Below are 25,572 nucleotides of genomic sequence, written 5' to 3'. Positions count from 1 at the left end.
ATATATCAGAATTCTATATACCCTTTGAGCCCTAAAATCACTGCCAGGAATATATCCTGCAGGTTTATTTTCACATGTGTAAAGGACATATGTTCTATTTTTGAAGCATTGTTTTTAGTAGCAAAGAGTGAAAACAACCTAAATGTTAAGAAAGACTGTTTGGGGGGGGCCTATGTGCTCGGTCGATTGAGTTCTTGGTTTTGGCTCAGATTATGATCTAATGGGTCATGGGTTGGAGCCCTGTGTCTCTTGACTCTCTCCTTCTTGCCCCTCCCCCACTCAGGCAGGCTCTCTCTCTCTTTCTCTCTCTCTCTCTCAAATAAATAAATCTTGAAAAAAAAAAGGACTGGTTAAATAACCTACTGGTACATCCTAACAATATAATATAGTACCACAAGTACCATACAGCTATAAAAAGAATGAGGTAGCTCTTTACTGAAATGGAGAGGTATCTAAGATATATTGCCATATGAAAAAGCAAGATGCAGAACAGTATTATAAAATGTCTACATTTGTATAAAAAAGAGAGGGAAAGAATACACAAACCCATAGTATCTGTGTCTATTTGTATAGAATATCTAGCAAAGATACGTATGAGAGGTGGCTCAGTGGTTTAGGCCTCTGCCTTCAGCTCAGGTCATGATCTCAGGGCCCAGGGATCAAGCCCTGCATTGGGCTCTCTGCTTGGCGGGGAGCCTGTTTCCCCCCTCTCTCTGCCTGCCTCCCTGCGTACTTGTGATCTCTCTCTCTCTCTCTGTCAAGTAAATTTAAAAAAATTAAAAAAAAAAAAGATACCTAAGAGACTGATTGATACCTGATTGCCCATGGGCAAAGGTATTGGGTGAAAAACTAAGGTGAAAAGTAGATTTTTTTTTTCATTGTAAACCTTTTAAAATACTTTTTAGAATTTGAATAATAAATGTGATACCAAATTTAAAAATTTTAAAATAAAAAATTAAAATCACATCATGTTCCTTTCAAGTATCCCTAGAGTTAAGCTACTACTTATAGCTTATGAGAAAAGTCTAAATTCCTTCACTTGACATTCAGAACCAGTACAGTTGGTCCCTAGTTTCCATTTGCAGGCTTACCTCCAGTTGTCCCACTATACTCCACCCAAAAGGAATCTTTGCTGTCACAAATTCACCTCGTACTGTCTTTTCTCAGCATATTCACATATACATGCTTTCTTTTAGCCTAAGGTGCTGTGTTCATCAAAACAGCGTAGCAGAATTTACTCAGTTCTTCAATATACAACCAAAATATCACCTCTTTGAGGAAGCTTTCTATAATTCCTCAGCTGTAAGAGATTTCTTTCTCCTCTTAATTTTGCATCCCTTTTTCCTTCTCCCTGGCATTTAGAAATTATTACATCACAGCAACAATGGAAACAACAAATATCAAAACAGTACTTCCTTACCAGCTTCTTAAGCATTGGTGGCAGTTGATGTTAGGATGAGTACTCAGCACACTTGGGCTGGCTCTTCAGCTTGCAAAATTCCCTTTCTAAGCTGATATCTTGGTGGGCAATGCAGGAACTTGTACCTGTGGTAAGCAGGTGGTGGCAGCCCCAGTGATAATGAGACAAAGTAGGTTTTCTGAAGCACCAGTAAGAAAGCAAACCCGAGTTCTGGGTCCTAGCCAAGATCAAGTCTGGTCTGTGGGCTGCAGAGGGAGTGGTAGAAGGGTGCTGGGTCTAGGCCTGACTCCTAGCAGCATTCCATAGGGTAGGAAGAATAGAACAAGCACATAGGGTTGGTTAGCCTTTCACCCAGAACAGCAGCCACCTTGAGCTGATAAACTGATTTCAGTATTAGTAACAGTGGCTACTACTACAATGAAACATTTAAGAAATCAGCTTTCTTCACTGCTCTGCTTGAGGCTTCAGGGCCTAAGCTTACTAGTAGCTTACCACTAATTTGAGTTCTTATTTTTCATCCTTTTTCTTCTCTTTCAGGGGTACATAGCACTGTTTTAAGTACTGTTACATGCATTGTATGAAAATTCAATTCTTTTATTTCTACAACTCTAGCAAAATGGCTTTTGCCAAGGCCATCGGATGACTACCATGTTGTCAAACTCCAGTTCCATTTTTAGTCCTCCTCTTAATCAGCAACTTGACATAATTGATTATATCCTTCTTTTTATTCTAACAGCTTTATTGAGTTATAATTTACTTACAACAAAGTTCACCTTTAAAATCCCTTAAAAAGTATACAACTGAGTGTTTTTTAGTAGATTCATAGAATTATGCAACCATCAAACTCCAGAACATTTCTATCACCCCAAAAAGAGACCCCTTAACTATTAGGTAATCCCCTTTGCTTCAAGCCTCTAGCAACCACTAATCTACTTTCTGTTTCTTTGGATTTGCCTGTTCTGGATGTTGCATATAAATGGATTCATATGGTATGTGGCCTTTTATGACTGGCTTCTTCCACTAAGCATGTTTTTAAGAATCAGCCATGTTGTAACATGTATCAATACTTCATTTCCTTTTGTCGTGGGATAATATTCCATCATATGGATATGCCATATTTCGTTTATTCGTTTTTTGATGGGCATGTGGTTTGTTGTTGTTTACTACTTTCTGGCTATTATGAATGTTGCTGTTAACATTTGTGTACAAGTTTTTGTGCAGTCATATGGTTATAGTTCTCTTGGGTATGTATTAGAAGTGGAATTGCTGGGTCATATGGTTAACTCTAAGTTTAACATTTTTGAGGGATTTCCAGACTATTTCCCAATGTGGTTACACCATTTTACATTCCAGCCAGTAAGGCATGAAAGTCCTTATTTCTCCACATTCTTGCTAACACTTACTAGTGTCTGTATTTTTTATTATACCCATCCCAGTGGGTGTGAGTGGTATCTTACTGTGGTTTGATATGCATTTCCCTAGTGGCTAATGATGTTAAGCATCTTTTCATGTGTGTATTGGCCATTTTTGTATTTTCTTTGGAGACATGTCTATTCAAATTGAGTTGTCTTTTTGTTGTTGAGTTATAAAAGTTCTTTGTATATTCTGGACATGTGCCTCTTATCACATATATGATTTGTAAATATTTCCCCCCAATCTTTGTGTTGTCATTTCGCTTTCTTGATGGTGTTTTTTTTTTTGAAGCATACATGTTTTGTTAAAAAAATTTTATTGCAGTAAAATATACACAATATAAAATTTATCATTTTAACCATTTTAAGTCTGTTCACGTTGTTGTGCAACCATCACCATTATCTAATATCCAGAACTTCTTCATGTTCCACAACTGAAACTCTCTACCCATTAAACTAACCCCATTTTCCCTACCCCCAGCCACTGGCAACCACATTCTACTTTCTGCCTCTGTCAGTGTGATTGCTCTATGTACCTCATATAAGTGGAATCACACAATATTTGTTGTTTTGTGACTGGCCTGTTTTACTTGGCGTAACGTTTGTAATGTTCTCAAGGTTCATCCATGTTGTAGCATGTGTCAGGATTTCCTTTTTAAGGCTGATTGGTATTCCTTTGTATGTATATATACCACATTTTGTTTATCCATTCATTTATAGGTGGATACTTGGGTTTCTTCCCCCTTTTGGCTATTGTGAATAATGCTGGTATGAACATCGGTATATAAATATCTCTTTTGAATCCTTGCTTTCATTTCCTTTGGGTATATAACTAAAGTAGAATTGCCATATTGTTTTCTACAGTGGCTGCACCATTTTGCATTCCTACCAACAGTGCACAAATGTTCTAATTTTTCTACATCCTTGCCAAAAGTTGTTACTTCTCTCTCCCTTTTTTTTTAATAGCCATTATAATGGGTATGAAACAGAGTGCAAAATTTTAGATTTTGATGAAATCCAATTTATCTGTTTTTCTTGTGTGGATTGTGTTTTTGGTTTCACAGGCAAAAAACCATTGTTGAACCCAAGATCGCAAAAATTTACTCCTATGTTTCTTCTTAAAATTTTTTTAGTTTTAGCTCTTTTAGGTCTACGATCCCTATTGAGTTAATTTTTGTATGTGGTGTGAGATGGGGTTGTAACTTCATTCATATACATATGGCTATTCCACCACCATTTGTTGAAAAAGACTCTTGCAGTCTATACTTATGCCTCAGTTCCTGCTTTTTGAAACACTTTCTTCACTTGGCTTCTAGACCACCTCTCTGTATTTGTTTTGCCCCAGTACTATTGACCACTCCTTTTAAGCCATCTTTTTTTTTTTTTTTAAGATTTTATTTATTTGTGAGAGAGAAAGAGAGAGAGCACACAAGCAGGGGGAGCTGCAAGCAGAGGGAGAAGCGGGCTCCCTGTTGAGCAAGGAGCCAGATGTGGGACTCTATCCCAGGATTCTGAGTTCATGACCTGAGTTGAAGGCAGACACTTAACCAACTGAACCACCCAGGTGTCTCCTACTTAGCCATCTTTGCTGGTCCCTCCTCGTCTTCCCAATCTGTAGCATCCCAGGATTCAGTCCTGATTTCTTCTTTTTATTCGTATTCATGGGCTAAGTAACCTATTTCAATATAATGAGTTTCATAAGCATTCCCAGGTTTGTATCTCTGGCCCAGACATCTTCCATGAACACCAGATGCTAGACAAACATAAGAAAACATTTTTCTTGTTAAGAGTCAAACTTTTTGTGCTTGCTAACTTCCTAAAATGCCTTAACATTTTTTCCACTCAGATTTAGTTTTCAGTTTAAGTGCAATGTATCTCACCTCAGGCTTTGTACTTGCTCTGGTTCTGACTAGAATATGTCTTTCCTAGAATCCAAATAACTTCTTTACTTATTTCCTTCAGGTCTCTGCTTAGATGTCACATTATAGATGAGGCCTCCCTGATAACCTTTATAAAATTTTAATAGTGGGGTACCTGGGTGTCTTGGTTAAGCATCTGCATTCGGCTCAGGTCATGACCTCATGGTCCTGGGATCAAGCCCCGTGTCAGGCTTCCTGCTCAGATGGGCATCTGTTTCTTCCTCTCCCTCTGCCCCTCCTCCCACTCATGCTCACTCTCCCTCTCTCTTGAATAAATAAAATCTTTAAAAATTAATAGTAAATGTGATGTCACCATAGGGAGCATTATCTTCCCCACCTTACCTGAATTTTGAAGCAGAGTCTCTATCACAAGAGATATGGTGTGTATATAGGTCTAGATCATGGAACCAAATGCCCTGTTGTGAATTTTGGCTTTGCCCTTGCTGTGACTTCAGGCAACTTTCTTAACCTCTCTGATGATCTTTAGTTTAATAAAAAAAAAAAAATGGAGATAATAATAGTATTTACCCAGTAGAGTTGTTGGGAGAAATAAATGAGCTTATTCAAATAAAATGACAGATACATTATAGTGTTAGCTACTATCATCACCTTTGTCATTATCAGTCATCAGCTCTTCCTCTAGAATAGAAGCTTCTCAAGATCAGGGAGCTTGTTTCATTCCCTTTGTTTCATCACCAGCACTGAGAACAGTGCCTAGTGTGCAGTAGGTTCTCAGTAAGTACTTGTTGAAGAAATGAATCCACTATAACCCTGGGAGGTAGCAGTCTTACCTGCTTTTTACGGATAAGGAAATGCAGGCTCAAATAAGTTTGAGTACCTCAAGTCTTTTGACTCCCAAGTACAATGAAGTTAAGATTGTTTTAATAATGAAGAAGTATGTCACTTCCTTATAAAATGTATTCTCCACAAGAGTGCAATCATTTTTAGGGGTCAGGGATTTTTTTTTTCTTGGCAGGACGGGTGTTCTACAGATACATTGCACTTAAACTGAAAACCAAATCTGAGTGGAAAAATGTTAAGGCATTTTAGAAAGTTAGGACGCACACAAAAGTTTGACTCTTAACAAGAAAAAGGTTTTCTTATGTTTGTCCAGTGCGTGGGACAAATTGAAGAGCTAGTACAGCAGTTCCTTGGGGTCTGAAAAATGGTACAGACTGTTAGCTAAGAGACCTATGTTTTCTCTGGTGATGGGCAAAACACATGTTCTTAGAAGCTATTGTTTTCTAAGTCCTGAAAGTTTAGGTTCCTTTTGCTATATACAAATGCTAGGAAATGTGCTAAGCCCTTGGGCTACAAGAGTAAAATTATATATATACACGGACAGCCTTGTCAGCAGATTTTTAGGCATTATGGGGAACTCTGGGAAGAATAGAAGGACACAAATTAACTTTGACATGATGTATAGAGTGTATTTTTAAGATAGTAGAGATAGAGAGAAACCTTTCCAATTTGAATCACAGGTCAGTTAAAGTGTTCCTTGCCTAATTTTCTTTTTCAAAGAGAGCAGAGTACAGTAGGGGAGGTGGGAGTAGATGTAAAAGAGATATGGCCCCATTCCAGCAAGTGTTTTTTGCATCTTATCCACATTTCTATAGCTGCACTGTTTTGGAAGATTCCTATTCCTGAGTTCACTTTTCTGTCAAGTCAGGTGACCCGTTAGGCCATTAGAAATAACTGAAAAATTGGAAAGTTATGAATTAGTTTCTGTGATTCTCCCTTTTACTTGTTATATAGTATCAGTGGGTCTTTAAAAGGTAGGGAAAAGAAAGTGGAGGGGAGCTGATCAGTCCAGGTGAATGGACTTGCCTTAGAGAAGGAAACATATGGAGCTATCCATATGTCTCCTAATAGGTAATGTAGCCTGATGAGTAGAAGGAGTAATCTCTGGACTTTATCTTTCTCTACTGTGGCTTGCTAAGGTCCTTCTGGAAGCATCTGTTTCCTTTGGAGTATTGTTCTAGATTTAATAGATATTCAGGCCCGGGGTTGCTATCATGGTTTTATCATCTAGATCTTGGTGACTTCTGTTAGGGCAGGGGCCAGGTGATGCCTCCAGCTATAGCCTTTAAGCATCCTGGTCCTAACCTTAAATTCAGACCTTAACCTGTCTTAATTTAGGCTTTGGGAAAACAGGCCAGGGTTTGCTGGGCAAATGCATGGCCAAGCCTGCATCGTAAAATGGGAAATGGTTCAGTTACCAGGACTTTGGGGCTTGAGGACTTACCCCAGATCCAGGATGAGAGTACATATAGCTTCTGAGGAAGGAGCTCACTTTGTGCTTAGCCAGTTCAGATAGCTTGTTGGAGGGGCCGTTGGTAACAAAGCCTGTGGCCCTGGTTTCCCTGACATTGTATGCAAGCCAGTTTGGAAAGGGGAAGTGGGTGACTGAAATCTCCAGGTAGACTTTGTCCTTTAGTATGAGTAGCCAAACAGGGAATGTTCTAAACTAAAAGGAGAGGCCAGCCAATACAGTACATAGGGATTCTGGAAACCAGGCTCTGCGAACTGCCTGCCGAGTTGTTCAGGCGACCTTTTTTTCCCCTCCATGTCCCTTGAGATTTAGCTGGCGTTTTCTTGGGGTTCCATGCTGTGGGACTGAATCTACTAACCTTTCTGCTCTTTTTTCCTGCTCTTTCTCTCCTTGCAGAAGAAAAGCGAGGAGCCATTCAGGTTGTGCCTCTGGCCCCTTGGGCCCTTTCTGTTGTCTATTTTCAACACTTCTCTCCTGAGCACGGTGTGCATGTGTGTGCACATGTGTGTATGTGTGTGCGCATGCACACACATGTATGATCTGTGCCCCTGACCTTTGGCTCCTGCAGATAGTCTTGTTTTTCCTGAAAGCAGTTTGTAAGCATGCTCCATCCTCGTGTGCAGACATCCCTGGAGCACAGTGTGAGAATGTGTGTGCCAGCATGGTGCACATTCAATGTAGCATGTGTGTGCTTATACTTGTACTCAGTTTGACTACCCCAAACACTGATTACCCCCCTCTTCTACTTTGCACAGTGTTTGTCCATTTTTTTGCTTGTTGCTGCAGGTTGGCATATACTGTAAACCCTTGCTGAGTCCAGCATGCATATACTTTGTATTGGGGAGCAGGAGTTGCTATGGGTATTTTGTGCCTCTTGCCTGGGGTCCTAAGTGTGAATGTGCTTTGTGCTTCTGAAAAGGTTTCTTGGTCTCTCTGTGAGCACAAGGTTCTGTAGACCTGTGATGTGGTTCCCCCATGCCAGGTGAATGCACAGCATAACTAATGCTTTGTGCCCGTAAGCACTGGTTCTTGAAGACAGTGAGGGTTTGCTGTTGCCTATGATTCCAGCCCTGGTGAACACTGAATCCTTCAAATGGGTGTGTGCACATGTTTTATCACCCTATGTGCAGGATACGTGATCACCTTGTGTTTCTTTCAGGCATAAGTTGTGTCTATGAATATATCTGCTGTCGGTACTTTATTTGGATCTCCTTTTACTTTCCGTCCTCCTTCAGTACCTCTGTGTGCATGCTCTATGCTTTGTCTGCAGACTTTAGCAGACCCTTTACCTCCTCTAAGCACAGGAAATGTGTATAATCTGAGCTCCTTGAACCTGGTTCCCAGAGACCTTTTGTGACTTTGTTTCCTTAAAGTCTGTGGTTTCTGGTAAACATCTAATTCTAGGCAGGAAATAAAAATCTGCTCAGTACAGTGGACTACTTTGGATTTGGGGATTTAGGGATTTGGGACTATTTAGGGATTTAGGGATAGAGCTACCCCTCAGAAGCAACCTTAGGATAGGTATATCAACCACTTCTGGTTTCCTTTTGGGGTTGGTTCTCCTTTTGCCAGTAATATCCCACCCACAGAACCAGGGCAAGAGCCAGATAAGGTGAAATAGATTCATGAAGGGCTATAGGCAACAGGGAGATAGGCTTTCTTAGAATACAGACAATCTGAGAAGGGTCTTAAATCCAAAGTTCATCTTGAGCCTACTGCTGACCCAGGTTAATTCTTACCTACTTTTACATCACCCTGTGCCATGGCTGTCCTAACTCTCCCTTTTCTACTTTGTCTTGCCTAATTTTATCTATAACTTCTCCCATCTATGGCTCTCCCAAAACTTTACCCCCTGTACAAAGTTAAACACCTTACTTCTGCCTTCCCTGCTTTGGAGCCCTTTTGTTTCAGGATAGTTAGCTGGAGCCCAGGTATCAGGAGTCAGGAAAGTTTTGGGGGGTGGAAGGAAACAAGGAAGGGGCGGGAAGCCCCAGACCTGCTAGCACTAGGTTTTTTGAGCCTAAACAGCCTTTACCATTGGCTCTCTGGAGAGCTCTGAAGGTTCCAAAGCTTTGAAACTTTGCTTAAAGGATTTTTTTTCTGTGGGTTTGTTTGTTCGTTTGCTTATGGAGAACCCTTTAAAAACTGTTTTCAAACTGTTTCTTCTTTGAATTGTTTGGTACCTCAGTTTTCAATTTCTCATTATAGAGCTCATAATGTCCACCAGAAGATAGAATCTAAGTATCAAATCTACCCTGGGTTCTCTTGTTATATATATATAGAGAGAGAGCTTATCAAATGTAGAATGTCTATGAGTTAGGACTTCAAGGAACCTAAGCCAAGTCAAATCACAAGATGAAATGGGAATCCAGAAAGACCAAGTCACCACTCTGTGACAGCAAAGGGAACTTAGGAATATAACTAGAAGAAGATTCTATATGAAGTTGTCCTTTTGCTTAAGTGAGTGAGGTGAGGCCTCGAAGCCCCAAATGGACTTTTTTTTTTTTTTTTTTAAGCCTTGGCTTACTGTTATATATACCAGTGGATTGTGTTTGGCACCTCTCACACTCCCAGTGAACCTTATCCTTGAGGTCTCAGTGGGCTTGACTTTATATCCTTCTTATTCACTGGGGAGAAGGGAGACAACATAGTGCTCATTTCAACAACCTGCTTTTTGTTCTGGCTGATCAGGGCACTGGCTTAGACATCAGTCTGGCTATGTCACCACAAATTGTATGTAACCTACACTTCTCTGAGTTTCCTACTTTACTGCTCACTGCCTGACCAAAGAAAGATGACTGTCTACCATCTTTTCTAGGATCTAACTTTTTTCCTATCTCTTTTTAAAGATTCCGGATGATGGTCACTCCTCTTTGCCTCAGTGGCTCCCAGAAGGGTAAGTAATTCCCTACAAGGTTTCCTTGGATTTTATAGTCTTTCACTCGACTTCCAGCTTTTCCCCGGGGAAGCAGTAGAAAAAGCTTCCTCAGTTGGATCCTGGGGAAGAAGAGGCTCTGCTATACAGATTGTTTGGTTTTCTGGGGAGAGGAGAGGACTCTGCAGACTGATCCCTCAGAGACAGAAGAGAGAGCTTTATAGAGTGGTTCCCCTGGAGCAGGGAAGGGAGCTTTGGGGCTTCCCTATCCTTGCCTTTAGAATTTCCGATTCTTTGCATCTTAGTAATTATATACCCTTTAGGTAGAAGAAAGAGGAAACTAGTAAAATATCTACCTTTGACACAGTTCTTTTTTATTGCATTGTTTATAAGCATAGTTGATTAGATTACTCTCTGGGTTCTGTCCTGACTTCAGCTGCTGTGAGTCACCTACTTATTCCATTCCACTCTAGTCAAGACATAAGTAGCATCCCTTATGAGCTCAGTGTGTTCTGTCTGTGCTTCTTGTTTGGGAGTCTCAGGCCCATGTGACTGCAGCAGAGAGTCATTTTAAGCTGCTCAACTGCTGCCTATAACTGACTGTTCTTAAGAGAGGAAAGAGTTTACCCCCGCCCCCCCACCACCTCTCCCTGCCCATTATTTCTCAGGATCTTCCTTTTCTCCTTGTCCCGTGAAGGCCTCTGACATGAGAGTTCCCAGTGGATGCCTCCTCTTCCTGATGACCAGGGAAGAAATAAGAGCAGATCATAAAGTTTTCTCCTGTGTGTTTACATACTCCTTTTCCTTGTGATTTGTCGTTTTTAAATCAAGAGTTGGTTATTTGAATGAACTATCCTTTTTTCTGTTGTCTGAAGCCCATTTATGTTGTAAAAACCTTAAGTCATACATACTGTAGTTTTTAGAATTACCCACAAACTTGTGGTACCAGGTGCTTTTTCTACAGCCTTTCTTCAGGACGTTAGCTTTTTTCTCCTAATGGTTGGAAAATATGTACATGACAAACGTATCTAAGCTATTTTTATTTTTAATTTTTAAAGCTATTTTTAAATGGGGCCATACAGTAATTTTCTAAATGCCTCCCAGTTGTTGTCTTTCCTTTCCTTCAACTTAGTCCTTGGAAGCTATCACAGGTTTAGAACTTCCTTAGGTCTGGTAGTCTAATTGAAAGCAAAGTTCATTTCCTGTGTTTGGGAAGCTAGTTTATTAGGAATCAACTTATCAGGTTGCCTGTTGCAGCTCTTGGCCTTGACCTAATTCATGGCTTCATTCTTTGCCTATATAGCTAGCTGGCAGTACCTACTTATTCTTCTCAACATCCTTTTTCAGACCGGTTATGATACACCACCCAACTACCTTACCACCTTCCCTGTCTCCTTGTTTTCATTAAGGTTAAGTACTTTTCATTGAGGCTCAGAATGACAGCTTCTAAAATGTCAGAGAAATTTTGTAGTTCATTCCTTTTATAGAATTGACATCAAGGAAACAAGGTGGGATCAGGAGGGAGACAAACCATAAGAGACTCTTAATCTCATGAAACAAATTGAGGGTTGCTGGGGAGTGAGTGGGTAGGGCCAAGGTGGCTGGGTTATGGACACTGGGGAGAGTATGTGCTATGGTGAGTGCTGTGATGTGTAAGCCTGATGATTCACAGACCTGTACCCCTGGGGCAAATAATACATTATATGTTAATTAAAAAAAGAAAGAATTGGCATCGAGACCCAAAGAGAGGAAGTAATTTTGGCAGAGGACATGTAGTGAATTAGAATTGGGGATAAAATCCAGGTTATCTCATTGTGAGAGTGGTGTTCTAGGACATTCTCCTTATTTTTATTGTATATAGTTTTGGAAGAAGTGGCAAAGTACAACAAAATTTTTTTTTTTAAGATTTTATCTATTTATTTGACAGAGAGAGATCACAAGTAGGCAGAGAGGCAGGCAGAGAGAGAGAGAGGAAGGAAGGAGGCTCCCTGCTGAGCAGAGAGCCCATGCGGGGCTCGATCCCAGGACCCTGGGATCATGACCTGAGTCGAAGGCAGAGGCTTTAACCTCCTGAGCCACCCAGGTGCCCCAAAGTACAACAAAATTAATAACAATAGAAAAGGTATAGAAGTTTTAGAAATCTCCAGTTGCTCCAGCTGGTAATTTTTTTTTTCCTGTTCCCTGTTAAGTATCCATAGGGCTAGGCCAGACTTTCAGAGTCATTCTGTTGTTTCCTTCCTGAATGGTCTCTTTTCCCCTCTAAGTGGCCTTTTGGAAGTCTTCTATCCCACCTTCCCTGCTTCCACTTGGTTATGCAAGCTCCTCTTTCTGTGGAGACCCTTTTTCTTCAGGAGGCTTGGATGGACAGAACTGGTGACTCTTTTACTCAGGATGGGGAAGGTTACATATCATTAGCAGTCTTGCTTACTTAAGCAGTAGCTCTTCTGTAGAGCCATTCCTATGGGCTCTGTTCTAGTATAGACCAGGAAACCCTGATCTCAGGGGAGCAGTGTCTCTGGCCTGAGTATGGGGAGCGACCCTCTTAACTACCAGTTCCCTCCTTGCATTATGGAGTACCAAGGGCCTTCAAATAAACAGAGGTTCCTTGAAGTGCTGTAATGGTATAAAAGAGCTCTCGATTTTTGACCAGAACTATAGAAGGAGACTCAGAAGGGCACCCTGGGAGCAGATTCCACTGTTCATCATTCTATGGCTTTATTTCTCTCGCTTTGTGTCTTCCTTACCCCTCTTAGGGACACATGGTGGAAATTTTCCTCTGGAGAAAGAGTGAGCAAGGAGAATAGGACACTGAATCTGCCAGTAACAAGGCAGGACTGGAGGTCCTGACATATTTTCTTCTCTCCTCAGGCCAGCTGGAGGGCTCTATGGCATTGACAGCATGCCAGATCTACGCAGAAAGAAGCCACTGCCACTTGTCAGTGATTTGGTGAGTGACTCTTTGCAGACTTAGGCTGTAGGCTTGGGGTATCCCGCGATGGGCCTTGGCATATTATTAGGACTGGTTATGGTCCATTTAGTGTCAGATATTGGACTGAGGATGTATCATCTAAAGCTTTACTGAGATATAGTGATGAGACTTTAGTTGGACCTATTCTACCTTACTCTCTCATTAGAGTCCCAGGTTCTTCATTAGCTAAAACTCTGACCTGGAACTACAGCTTGGGCTCCAAAGTTGTCTTCTAGGTATCTTGTTCCTCTAGGTTTTTCTACAGCCTTCTTTGATGATATGGAATAGAAGCTGCCTCCATAAAATAGAATAGAAGTGAATAGAACTGCCTAGCACTGAGCTAAATCATTTAGTTTAATGTATAATGAGCATGACGATGCTACTCCTTGGAGATCAAGTGGACAGTATCCTCCTAAGACAGATTTTTCTGGAGTATCTCTGTGTCCCTAGTGTTTAACTCAGTGTCTGGCACTGAGAGGTAATGATAAAAAAAAAAAAAAATTGTGGAGTTGAATTGAAACAAGCTTGGGAGTTAATGCTGATCTCGGGACCTCCAGAATAACTGGAAGATCCCACCTTGGGTCATGCCTCCTGAGGCAGGATCAACTCAGAATTTTCCATAGTCTAGTGAGTATTGTGGGTAGAGTGGGGCCCAGGCATTCCCAGAATCCTAGAGCTCTAAAGCTAGAAGTTCAGTAAGACTTGAATCCTTTTTCTTATTACTATCTTCTGTTCCTGTTTTCTTCCCCCTCCTCCATTCAGTCTATTTTGGTTTTCTATCCACTCCTTTTCCCATTTCTCCTTCATTCTCTGCTCTTCCCCCTACTCCACCCGCCAGTTTCTCTATCCCTAGTTGGCTGAATGGAATTATCCTCTGCTGTTTTCTCTTGTTTTTTTGATTTTTGTTTTTTCTTTCCTACTGCATGTGTATCTCTCCTTTCTATTTTTCCTCCTTTTGTTGGGTCCGTTATCAAAGGAACGAGACTGAGACAAAGTGAAAGTTATCCAAAGCCTTATTCTATGCCAAGCATTGGAAGTTAGACTGACCGGCCAGGGGAACGAGGCTGAGACAAAGTGAAAGTTATGTAAAGCTTTATTCTATGCCAAGCATTAGAAGTCAGACTGACCAGCCAGGGCCGCCTCCGAAGAGAGCGATCCCCCTTTGGTCTTAGGCTAATTTTATAGGGCACAACAGCAGACCTCTACATATGTGGGTTTGGCTGATTGGATGTCTCCTGCCTCTGTGTTTTAGTAACGGTTACCTGGAACCGATACTAGTAACTGCTGAGGTGTTTATTAAACAACAAAATGTCCTTGTTTGAGGTATGTGTTTTAGCAACAGTTACCTGGAACTGATATCAGTAACTGCTGAGGCATTTATTAAACAACAAAATGTCTACCTAGGCAACATGGAGTCACTATGGCTAAGTAGACCCAGGCAGGCCCTACGGGTTTAACAGGTTTTAATGTGGAATTGGCCCCAACACTTTCTAATGGATGTCTCCACTTACCATCAAGCTGGTTGGATGAGGATAGGTTCTAAGGTCATCTCTTCTTTACTACTTTCTCTCATTATCTTCCATCTCCTTTTTCTTGTCTTCCTACTTTTTCTCCACCTCTGCCTACCCCCATCTCTCTTGCACATCAGCTCCTCTTTGCTTAATTAATTGGATAGCCGTGTCTTAGTCATTTCCTGCTCCCATCCTCATCTTTTAACCCTGCCTATATTTCACTTTCTGACATGACTCTTTCTTAGAGCAGAAGCTCTAGGCCCTAGACACCTGGGTGCATTGAAGATAATTTTTAATGGATAGAGGAGGAAGGGGTTAGGATGTTGTTCCCCACATTGATTAGACTACGTGGAAAAACCTCTCAGTTGCTTCTGCAAGTGTTTTCGTGCTCTTGGGGATGGCTTTAACATCATGTTGTTCCTTTTTCTGCTGTCCTCTGCACAGGCTATGGTGAGTGACTCCAGAGCCCCTTCCATCCTCCGTAAGAATCCATATCTCAAACCACCTGGGCCCCTCCCAACTCTTTCCCCTGCTTAGGCTGATACTGTACCTCCTGTCTGCCCAATGGCCACTGTCTTAGGGAAACCATGTGCCTCTTCAGGGGCTGTTCCTAAAGCCTAGGCTTGGTAGATACATTAGGTTCCTCTACATGACAGCTTGGCTAGCAGAGCAGTCCAGCTCTCAGGCTTAATCCCTGCCTTGATTGACTGACGTTACATTGCCCTTTCACTTTCCAAGTGTCCTGCTCATTTGGGCTGCTGGCCTCTATAGCCACCTGCCTGGGATTGTGTGGGTGTGAGGTGGTACCCAGGGATAAAGGATACCATGGCTTCATTCACAGTGATGGTTCTTAAATATGACTCTGACATAGTGTATTCTGTTCTTAATGATAATTCCTACAGTAATTCTAAATTTGTCATTTTCCTTTGCCTTCCTATAAATGAGGGTAGGAAAGCTACCAATAGGGAAGGAAAGAGAAACTCTTTGGAGAAGTGCCATTCTAATACTGTTAGAACAGTCCCGAGGGCCTTTTGCTTTGGATCTTAACTTGGGACTCGTGTTACCTAGAATCCATGGGTAGTTCTTGTGAATGGCAGTACAGTTATTTGACAGAGAGAAATCACAACTAGGCAGAGAGGCAGGCAGAGAGAGAGGAGGAAGCAGGCTCCCCACGGAGCAGAGAGCCTGATGTGGGGCTCGATCCCAGGACCCTGAGATCATGACCTGAGCTGAAGGCAGAGGCTTTAACCCACTGAGCCACCCAGGTGCCCCATGGCAGTACAGTTAGAGAGAAGGTATTAAGTCAAGTAGTTAAGTCACTTTGGTCACTGAAACTCCCTTCCTAGGACTTTGCCAGCCCTTGGCAGTAGCCAAGGCTGACAGCAGGTCTTCTCTCACAGTCATTGGTCCAGTCCCGGAAGGCAGGGATTACTTCTGCAATGGCTACACGCACCTCTCTCAAGGATGAAGAGCTGGTAAGTGACCCATGGGCTTCCATGAGTCCACAGACCTAAAAACTGATTATCATCTTTATAGCCATACTAACTGAGCATTCAAGAGTGTTGGGTACAACATCATTAATGAAACAGATAAAAAGCTTTGGTCTGAGTTTTCCACACTGGAAGAGGCAAGGGACCAGAACAGAGGTAAGACCAAGTCTCATGTTGAGTACGTGACCAATGAATTCAGGATTTTATGGTGGGGCTAGCACCCTCTGTTTCCCTAGGAAGCTTGAATGCTAGGAAAAGGTTCAGATGTAGCATTGAAGTCAGATCTCTCTTGGATGACCAGGAGCACATGATGTAGTGGGGCTTCTTTCTTCCAGTCTTGGCTATCATATCTCTTTTATTGCCAGGCTAGAGTATCTCCTTTATTGCCAGAGGAGAAACCAGGGTCTGTATTACCCTGCAAGGATCTCAGTTCTGATATCTCTCAGCAGAGACCTAAAGTTGTTGGGGGGTGCTGGGGTGTGTGTCTTTCAGAAATCCCATGTGTATAAGAAAACCCTGCAGGCCTTAATCTACCCCATCTCGTGCACTACACCCCACAACTTTGAGGTCTGGACGGCCACTACCCCGACCTACTGCTATGAATGTGAAGGTCTGCTTTGGGGCATCGCCCGGCAGGGCATGCGCTGCAGCGAGTGTGGAGTCAAGTGCCATGAGAAGTGCCAGGACCTGCTCAACGCCGACTGCCTGCAGCGTGAGTGCTCCTGTGGTGAGGGGTGTGGAGCAGGGACAGCAGGGGCCTCTCCAAAACATTCTTTCAACAATAAGCTAGGATGGGTAGACTGTGATTCCTGTAGTTTACCTGACTGTGAAGCTCTTTCTTTTTCAGAGAAAGTAGGGTCCTGAGTCAAGGGACATTGCCTTTCCAAATAACAGGTCTTATAGTACTCTCTTAAGCACCTTTAGGAAAAAAAATTTTGAGCTTTCTGTGGCCCTCTGGCAGAACTGGATCTCTTCTGGGATTCAGATAATCCCAGAATCTGCTTGAGTAGTATACATGCTGCAGTGGTCATATTGCTCAACTGACTAGAGCATGTTTCAGTGGGGACCAAAACTAATGAGAGAGAGAGAGTTCTATGAGGTTCCATGCCTCAGAGAAGAACCTCAAGTATAGACCCTAGGACCCAGGGAAGGCAGCATTTTTTCCTTGATTATAGATGTAGCTTTTAGAGACAGTGCCAGGAAGAGAAGTGTCAAATGGATCAGGCAGAGGTCCCAGAGGAGAATGTGCCAAACTCCCAAGACCCTGAATAAATACATGATTTGTGGTACCATCATGGAGTGGGGCGAATAGGAGCAGGAAAAGCAACAAGTTTCTGTCAAAGGAGTTGGTAGCCCTCCAAGTTCTTGTTCCTTGCTCTGCTCCTGCAGGGCTTGTACCACTGTGACTAGACTTCAGGAGGAGCAGGGTTTAGGGATATGAGAGAGTATTTTCTTGCCCCTCCAGGTCTTCCATGTGTTACTCAGAGCCAAGCCATAGCAATGAAAGCCTCAAGGATTGGTGGGAGAAGAAGGGAAGATTACCTTTAGACTCATAAGCACTTCATTATCCCAAGGAAAGATAATTGACATAAATGGTGCCCAGAGAGAGGCCTCAAAGAATCATTCCTTTAAAATGTCTTTCTGTGAAGAGCCCTAGATTGGTGCCTGCAGCATGGCTATAGCAAAGTCAGTGGAAGAGATGGGGCCCTGAAAAGACTGAATATGAATGCTGGTGATGACTTTGCCCAAACTCTTCATAAGGGGGTTACAAGCACAGGTGCCAGAAGACTCTTGCTTTAATTGCCGAGAACTAGCAGCCAGACAGACTGCATAGGCAGCTTGATGGAAATCTTCTGAAATGCTGCTCTGTAGCAAGGGTATCTACCTTTTTCTCAAGGGCCTTCTAGAGGTCCCAATTCAAGGAGGTGGTAGTGTATGGGATGTGCTAGCTAAATGGAAAGACTAGGATGCAGCCCAGGTCATTTTTCATTTATCAGAAAATATCTTTTGCCTAAGGCTTCTGTGAAGCTTAGAGTGGAATGAAATGCCCTACTGTGGGCCTCCTGTGACAGAAGATCCACTTGCCATCTTTCCAGGGTTAGGATGCAGATGTTGGCTTTAATTTTTGCTCCAGGTTTTATAGAAAAGGCCTAGGCTTTTGGAAAATAGAGCGAGGTAAGAGCCAGTCTGCAGGGCCAGTAAAAGAGGGCCTTTGTGACAAGCCCATTTGGTGAAATACGTCAGAGGAGTCTATTCCGCCACAATCCTTAGGGTAGTAGGGAAAACCTGCTAGCCTCTGAGATGAGCTGTCTGGGGTCAGAGCTGGTGAAGATGGCCCTTGCCATCTCTGCCGGGGTAGTAGAAATGCCAATAACAATAATAGTGACCATTTATTTGAGTTCCTGCTAGGTGTCAGGCTCTGGACCGGAGGCTTTATATATGCCAACATAAAGCTTCTTACAATCCCGAGAGTTAAATGCCATTTTCTTAGAAGAAACTGGCTTACCCAGCTGGGAGTGGTGGAGTGAGGGTTTGAACCCAACTTTGTCTAATTCCAAAGGCCATACTCTTCTTACCATACTACAGTATTTTCTGAGTTTAAAGGCGTTAGAGTCCTGAGGCAGAATCCAGTGTGTGCAGTGAAGAACTCTGAGATCTCTATCATGGCTTGGAAGTTGAATGAGATTGGTGGAGTTGTCATGTGCACTCACCCACCCTCCCTGATAACTGAGATACCCATTGGTGGTATTTTGGCCTTAAACTTGAAAGGTACCTCTCAACCACCATGTGGGATAGAAGAAAGACAAGGCCAACTTCAGGCTAAGCTACACTTTTTTGTTTCTTTTTTTTTTTTTTAATTTTTTTATATTTTAGATTTTTTTTTTTAAGATTTTATTTATTTATTTGACAGAGAGAGATCACAAGTAGGCAGAGAATCAAGCAGAGAAAGAGAGAGGAGGAAGCAGGCTGCCCGTGAAGCAGAGAGCCCGATGTGGGACTTGATCCCAGGACCCTGAGATCATGATCTGAGCTGAAGGCAGAGGCTTAACCCACTGAGACACTCAGGCGCCCCTCTTTCTTTTTTCTGATGAAAAATTCAAAATATATCTAAGTGGAATAGTATAATAAACCCCCATAATAATTACCAAGTTTTTGGTGCTTAAATTCCACTAGCCAAGCATTAAACTTCAGCAGGTCCCATATTGATTAGCTTTTCCCAGAGCCATCCCAGTCTTAAGCTTCTTCCACTTCTCAGTGATCTCTCCCAGGCTCCATTCCTTAGCTTTACCCTTGGTCTAGTGGGTGGCCTATGGTTACCTTACTTTCTGTCTTTGGCCATTCTTCAGGGGCTGCAGAAAAGAGTTCTAAACATGGAGCTGAGGACCGGACCCAGAATATAATCATGGCCATGAAGGACCGCATGAAGATCCGAGAGCGGAATAAGCCAGAGATCTTTGAGGTTATCCGAGATGTCTTTACTGTGAGCAAAGTTGCCCATGTGCAACAGATGAAAACAGTGAAGCAGAGTGTACTGGATGGCACCTCCAAATGGTCGGCCAAAATTACCATCACTGGTGAGTAGGCAAAAGTTTGAGAGGGCAGGAAGGCCTAGGCTGTGGGGGTGGAACCTGGAGAAGAAGCATCCTGAATTTGAGGGAGCAGTGGGCTAGAGAGAAAGAGGATAGAATTGAGGGAGAAGGGAGGGCCTTCCTCTTCTAGACCGTGGTGCTATTAGGTATTGGGAGAGCAAGTCCAGCACCTACAAGTGATAGGAATGATAATGAAGGATTTGATAACAATATGATGTTATATACTTGGTTAACAGTCTCATATTATAAGAGCTAGGGATGGGGGAAACAGGATAGTAGGAGACCAGGGAATAGTTAAACTAGTGTTTTACTAGGTAGATGAGTGTGGCTGAACCATGTATATATCAATATAGGGGTAAGTGGTGAGTTAGAGCTCTGGTGAGCAGGTGGGATTCTTGGGCCAACCTTAGAGAAGAGGACTGGTGGCCCAGGACTAACCATAGCTGGGGAGGATTGAGATTAGCATTCCCTTGCAAGGAGAAGATAGAGACTGCTCGAAGATGGAGAACATATGAGTGGTGCTATGGAAGACTTTGGATTTCTGGAGCATACTCTAAAGCCTCCTCCTCTGTAATTGGGTTGCAGTGGTGTGTGCCCAGGGCCTACAAGCCAAGGACAAGACAGGATCCAGTGACCCTTACGTGACTGTGCAAGTGGGCAAAACAAAGAAGCGTACCAAGACTATTTTTGGGAACCTGAATCCTGTTTGGGAAGAGAAGTTCCATTTGTAAGTCACCGGGGGCTTTGTCTTACCTGGGACTGTATGTGCTTTAGAAGTAGCATTAAATACTATTATTCTTGGGTTGGACCCTAAGAGGATGGGGCAGAGGCACTGGAGAAAACTCATTTCTCACAGGCTTCAATTGGGCAACAGCCATTTATTTCCTGGGTTTCTTTCATGGACTGTTGTATCAGGGTTACCTTATCCAGGCCCTGTCTTAACTAGGGCTATTAAAGGGGACCCTGGGCACTCCATACTGCTTTTTCTAGAGTTAGAAAGATTTTCCTACTGCTCAGTGAAAAAACCAGGGACTGACCACTCTATTGCGTACCTCTCAGCCTTGCCATCCTGCCAAGGAAGGATTAGACTCTTCTGGAGAGTTGGGAAGGAATGTCTGTGCCCTACAACTGGGTAATTCTGGCTTGAAGATGGAAATCTGGAGTCGGGAAAAGTTTCCATTTCCCTTAAAAGGCCCTGCTTTTTTCCTGCCTCAGCTCCTAGCCCTACTCCTTTTCCCATTGTCACTTTCTTATAGACTATTTCTTAAGATAGTAAGGGATGGTTGTTGAAAAATTGCAAGCTCTAATCTAGGACATGGTGGAGAATCTGGATGCTTTATCACACCCCTAAGGCCTAGGACCAGGACTTAGAGTCTGAATTAGCTAAGCAGACTGGTTATATAGAGACCTTCTTCTATTGGCTCCTGAGAGAGCTCATGTGAGGGATTGGGGCCTAGTGCAATTGGCCTCCAGTCCAGAGGCAGTAATTACTGGGGGGAGCACCTATTTCTTTGAGAATCTGAGTGGTTCCTGCTTGAACTCTGTTTATTCTAAATTAATTCTAAATGAACTGACTCTGTAGTCAATTTGCTGCTTTTATCCATTTAGTAAATACATTCTTTTAAAAAAATTTTTTATTTTTTTAATTATTTTTTTTTAAAGATTTTATTTATTTGTTTGACAGACAGCGATCACAAGTAGGCAGAGAGGCAGGCAGAGAGAGAGAGGATGAAGCAGGCTCCCTGCTGAGGAGAGAGCCTGATATGGGGCTCGATCCCAGACCCTGGGATCATGACCTGAGCTGAAGGCAGAGGTTTTAACCCACTGTACCACCCAGGTGCCCTAATTTTTTATTTATTTATTTAAAAAAATTTTTTTTTTTTTTTTTTTTAGAACATCTTAAATTTTTAATCCTTTCTTTACAGGTTACCTAGACCACTTTTGATTAAGAAAACTGTAGAAAGTTAGTAACTGCCACAAGCAAACGCCAGGCGGCGGCACGTGTCAATTTTCCTCAGAGTCCTGCTTTGCGGGGTGTCTGAATGTGCAGCTCAGGGTCTCCGCTCACACTCGCTGGAATCAGTCGCGGCAGAGTTTAGTCCACAGGTCGCTTCTCCCCGTATTTCTTTGTAAACTCTTCAGCGTTCTTACAGAATTTTTTACGGTCCTTAGAGTATTCTTCAGCTAGGTCAGCCCGAAGTGGGTGCTCGGGCTGGGGGTCATTCACCAGTGCTATGAGGGACTGGATTACTTGGTCGGTTTTGGTTGCTGGCTTCCAGTTTTCAGCACTAATTACTGGCAGACAGACCTGCCCCTTTTCATCGATGTTCGGGTGATAGATCTTTGTTTTAAATGTGATCTTCGGTGGTTTGAATGGGTACTCTGCTGGAAAGTTGATTTCGATTCTGAAGGCCCCCTTATCATATGGAGGGTTGTCAGGAACAATAAGCCCTTGCCAAGTCAATAAATTAGCTTCATCAACCTGGATGTTACGGAAGTTTCTCATTCCACATTTGCGGATTTCTTCAAGCTCCTTCATCAGCCTCCTGCTGGCCGCCATCTTGGATCTGGTGCTGCTGCTTTCCCCTATTTTTTTTAATTAACATATTATGTATTACTAGCTCCAGGGGTACAGGTCTGTGAATTGCCAGGTTTGCACACTTCACAGTACTCACCATAGCACATACCTTCCCCAATGTCCATAACCCCACCACTCTCTCCCTCCTCCCTTCCCCCCAGCAACCCCCAGTTTGTTTTGTGAGATTAAGAGTCTCTTACGGTTTGTCTCCCTCCTGATCCCATCTTGTTTCATTTATTCTTTTCCTACCCCCCAAAGCCCCCACTTTGCCTCTCAACTTCCTCATATCAGGGAGATCATATTAGCAAATACATTCTTAAGCCCCTATTCTATACACAACACTGTAGATGATATTGTGTGTCTAAAATGTATAAGACATGGGGCACCTGGGTGGCTCATTGGTTAAGCATCTGCCTACAGCTCAGGTCTTGGGATTGAGCCCCATTTCTGGCTCCCTGCTCAGCGGGGAGTCTGCTTCTCCCTCTCTGCCTATCCCTTCTCCTGCTTGTTCTCTCTCTTTCTCTCTCTAATAAATAAAATATTAAAAAATGAAATATATAAGACAGTTCCTGCCTTCGAGAAGCTCTTTGTTGATTTGTCTATTTTTCACTAGACCAGTGGTTATACTATAGTATTTTAATGAAATTTGCAAAGATATTATGAGAATACAGAGGGAAAAAAGCAGCAAATTCTATCAAGTACAAGTATGAGGCAGTAGGACCCAGTAAGCACCTGTGAGGGAAGGAGAACATGGGAGGGTACCTGGCCAAACTACCTTTTCCAAAGGAAACATCATAGAGAAAAATGACAATTCAACTGTAATTGAAGTTCACCAAGCACATACTTAGGTAGATGGGGTAGCTGGATGGAAAGCTAAGGAGATATGACCAGATGGACATACCATGAACATTAGCACCTTTACTGACTCTGGGAAGGGAAGTAGCAGTTGCTTCCTAGGGCTCTGTAATATTTCTCCACCTGTTGATGTTGTTGATAACAGCTAGCTGCACAGGAAATCAGAATTGTCCCTAATTATTCTTCCCCTCTCACCCTTCTTTGTGTCAAGGGAAAAAGGATTGGATAACGGTATGTAGAGCCGTCCAGGCTGACTAGGATAGTTTGACTCACTTGGAACTTTAGTACCACTGTTCCCTGACTCCTTTTCTATCTTTGCAGGGTCTCAAGTACAGTTGATGGAGCTTTGGGAGGAAATTGGAAGTACTAGGAATGGGTGCTGCTTGGTTGGTCCCTAACAGGTTTTGCCTATTTCTCTCACAGCGAGTGCCACAACTCTTCTGACCGCATTAAGGTACGTGTATGGGATGAGGATGATGACATCAAGTCAAGAGTAAAGCAGCGGCTGAAGCGAGAATCCGATGATTTCCTTGGCCAAACCATTATAGAGGTTCGGACACTGAGTGGCGAGATGGATGTCTGGTACAACTTGGGTAAGGAAACAGGACCAGAGAAAGTTGCTGAGAAGCGACAGCATGAGTGGAAAATCTGGGGGAAATCCTATCTACTAAAACCATCATTCAGTCCCTAAAGCATTCCTCTATACAGAGTCTGCCTTACCTGCAGAGAACTGATCATGAGTAGAGATGGGGGACAGAGGTGTGGAAATGGCTGGAACTCACGCTGGCTGGACATTCTTCAGATTCCAGAAGACCCTTTAATCCTCATGCTCACCTCTAATGGCTTTAGCTCCCCGTTCTCTTAATGGCCTAAGAGAATTTCTGTGGGGGAATATTTGGGGTATTTGTAGACGGTGTGGTTGCTGGAGTAAGTTCACCCTATTAGGTGAACCCTTGGTTGGATCAGTGCCTCTTTTTCCTTGGGTTAAGCCAGGATGGGGGATGTCTGTGTTCTCTGTAGTTGCATTGGTGTCAATCTCCGGTTTTCTTTTATTCCTAGAGAAGAGGACAGATAAATCAGCTGTCTCAGGGGCTATCCGACTACAAATCAGTGTGGAGATCAAGGGGGAGGAGAAGGTAGCACCATATCATGTGCAGTATACGTGTCTCCATGAGGTGAGCCAGTCCTTTGTAGGTGGGGTATCAGAAAGCTGTGCTGGGAAGGGCCCTTGACAGTAAATGGAATGCTGGGTGGTTGAAGATCTGAGCCCTCTTTTTTATTCACTGTGCTACCCCAGACAGCCCAAGTAATAGTCCCAGCCTTAGTTCTCTTTCACTAATATAAGAGCAGCCTACTGGGGCCACACGAGAAATTAGTAACGACTTGAAAGACAGAATTTCTTCGGAACTGTATTCACATTCTCCTGGACTTTACCACCAGTTTTTGGTTTTGTTTTTAATACATATTTAACTCTTTCCTTTGCTCTGTCTCCTGCAGAACCTTTTCCATTACCTCACAGACATTCAGGGTAGTGGAGGAGTCCTGATCCCTGAGGCTCGAGGAGACGATGCATGGAAGGTGTACTTTGATGAGACTGCCCAGGAAATTGTGGATGAATTTGCCATGCGCTATGGCATCGAGTCCATATATCAGGCCATGACGTGAGGCTCCCCTGGGGCTTTGGGAAGTGGCTGCTAACTCTTGGGGAGGCTAATGAAGGCACACAGAGAGGGCGAACAGGTCCTTAGTGGGGTAGTATGCAGTGATTTGTTGATTTCCTTCCTGAGCTGAGGTGAGGTGGGTCTTTGCCCCCAAGGCAAAGAAAATATATGTAAAAAGGGAGTATGTTTATCCGGATTTCAGGGAGAAGGTATTTATCTGTCTCCCCGACAGTTCAGAGATAAGAAGGGCAAAGGACATAAGAGGATATGCCAGGACAAACTTGCCCAAACATCACAGGCCTGAGGAGATACCACATGTGTTCTTATGTATATGTGTGTGATAGACAAGCTTTCATAGATTGGCCTGGATATCAGAGAGGTCACTAAACTATAGGCAAAGCAACTGTGTCTGGAGTTGACCAGGACTCCTATGCTGGAAATTTTTGCCTACTATATGAGAAGAGGTTTTGTTTGTATATTGGTGAGACTGCCAGTAGAGCTGTGCTCAGGAAGCAGCCCCAGGTAAACAGAGGGTAACTATTGCCCGGGATGTGCTTCATTTATTCTAAAAACTTTTATCAAGTTTCTTTTAGGTGTCACATGTTGTGCTAGGTGCTGAGAACACAAAGATGAATAAGATGGGACCTCTGTGCTTGGGGAATTGAGTCTAGTAGGAAAGAGAGACCATTAAACAAACAATTACAATATAATATGGTAGAAGTAATAACGGTATTATGAGAGCGTCAAAATTTTAGGGGAGGCATGTGAGGGAGGCCATTAAAGACTTGACACTTGAACTGAGTCTTGAAATACAGGAAAGGTAGAGGAGCATTTCCAGTAAGGCATATGCTAGTGTGTCGAGATGCAGCCGACCATAGACTGTTCAAGGAATTACAAGAAGTTCGTTATAGATGGAGTGAAGAAATATGGTGAGGAATGAGCTTTGAGAATGCCTCTCTATAGTTCTTACTCTGTTCATTCTTCCTCTATGATCTCATCCAAACCTATGACCTTAAACACT

General features: G+C 42.8%; 2 protein-coding genes across 11 annotated transcripts in view; one reads left to right on the top strand and one right to left on the bottom strand.

Annotated features, from left to right (window-relative positions):
* The window catches only part of UNC13B (unc-13 homolog B), a 233,197-nt gene that overhangs the window by 180,750 nt on the left and 26,875 nt on the right, over window positions 1-25,572 (top strand). For 3 of the 10 annotated variants that reach the window (XM_046023713.1, XM_046023712.1, XM_046023714.1), the window contains exons 4-14: window positions 7,420-7,442; window positions 9,873-9,919; window positions 12,767-12,845; window positions 14,822-14,827; window positions 15,778-15,852; window positions 16,360-16,579; window positions 19,215-19,442; window positions 20,043-20,184; window positions 23,314-23,483; window positions 23,950-24,065; window positions 24,388-24,551. In XM_046023713.1, coding sequence (XP_045879669.1) covers window positions 7,420-7,442; window positions 9,873-9,919; window positions 12,767-12,845; window positions 14,822-14,827; window positions 15,778-15,852; window positions 16,360-16,579; window positions 19,215-19,442; window positions 20,043-20,184; window positions 23,314-23,483; window positions 23,950-24,065; window positions 24,388-24,551 — 1,270 coding nt within the window. The remainder of the gene's footprint in view (window positions 1-7,419; window positions 7,443-9,872; window positions 9,920-12,766; window positions 12,846-14,821; window positions 14,828-15,777; window positions 15,853-16,359; window positions 16,580-19,214; window positions 19,443-20,042; window positions 20,185-23,313; window positions 23,484-23,949; window positions 24,066-24,387; window positions 24,552-25,572) is intronic. The other 7 variants (XM_046023716.1, XM_046023717.1, XM_046023718.1 and 4 more) reach the window with 3 other exon arrangements.
* Window positions 21,330-22,028, bottom strand: LOC123953453 (ubiquitin-conjugating enzyme E2 L3-like). The gene has a single exon (XM_046023724.1). The coding sequence runs from the start codon at window positions 22,015-22,017 to the stop codon at window positions 21,553-21,555; it is 465 nt and encodes a 154-aa protein (XP_045879680.1). The 5' UTR covers window positions 22,018-22,028; the 3' UTR covers window positions 21,330-21,552.

Source organism: Meles meles, chromosome 11, assembly GCF_922984935.1.
Source record: "Meles meles chromosome 11, mMelMel3.1 paternal haplotype, whole genome shotgun sequence".
In the NCBI taxonomy this organism is placed as follows: Eukaryota; Metazoa; Chordata; class Mammalia; order Carnivora; family Mustelidae; genus Meles; species Meles meles.
The sequence above is the reverse complement of the archived record's forward strand: the minus strand, read 5'-3'. Positions and strand labels throughout refer to the sequence as shown.

Bases quoted from the DNA above. Each gene is read 5' to 3' on its own strand.
- LOC123953453 (XM_046023724.1), bottom strand. From the start codon at position 22,017: ATGGCGGCCAGCAGGAGGCTGATGAAGGAGCTTGAAGAAATCCGCAAA.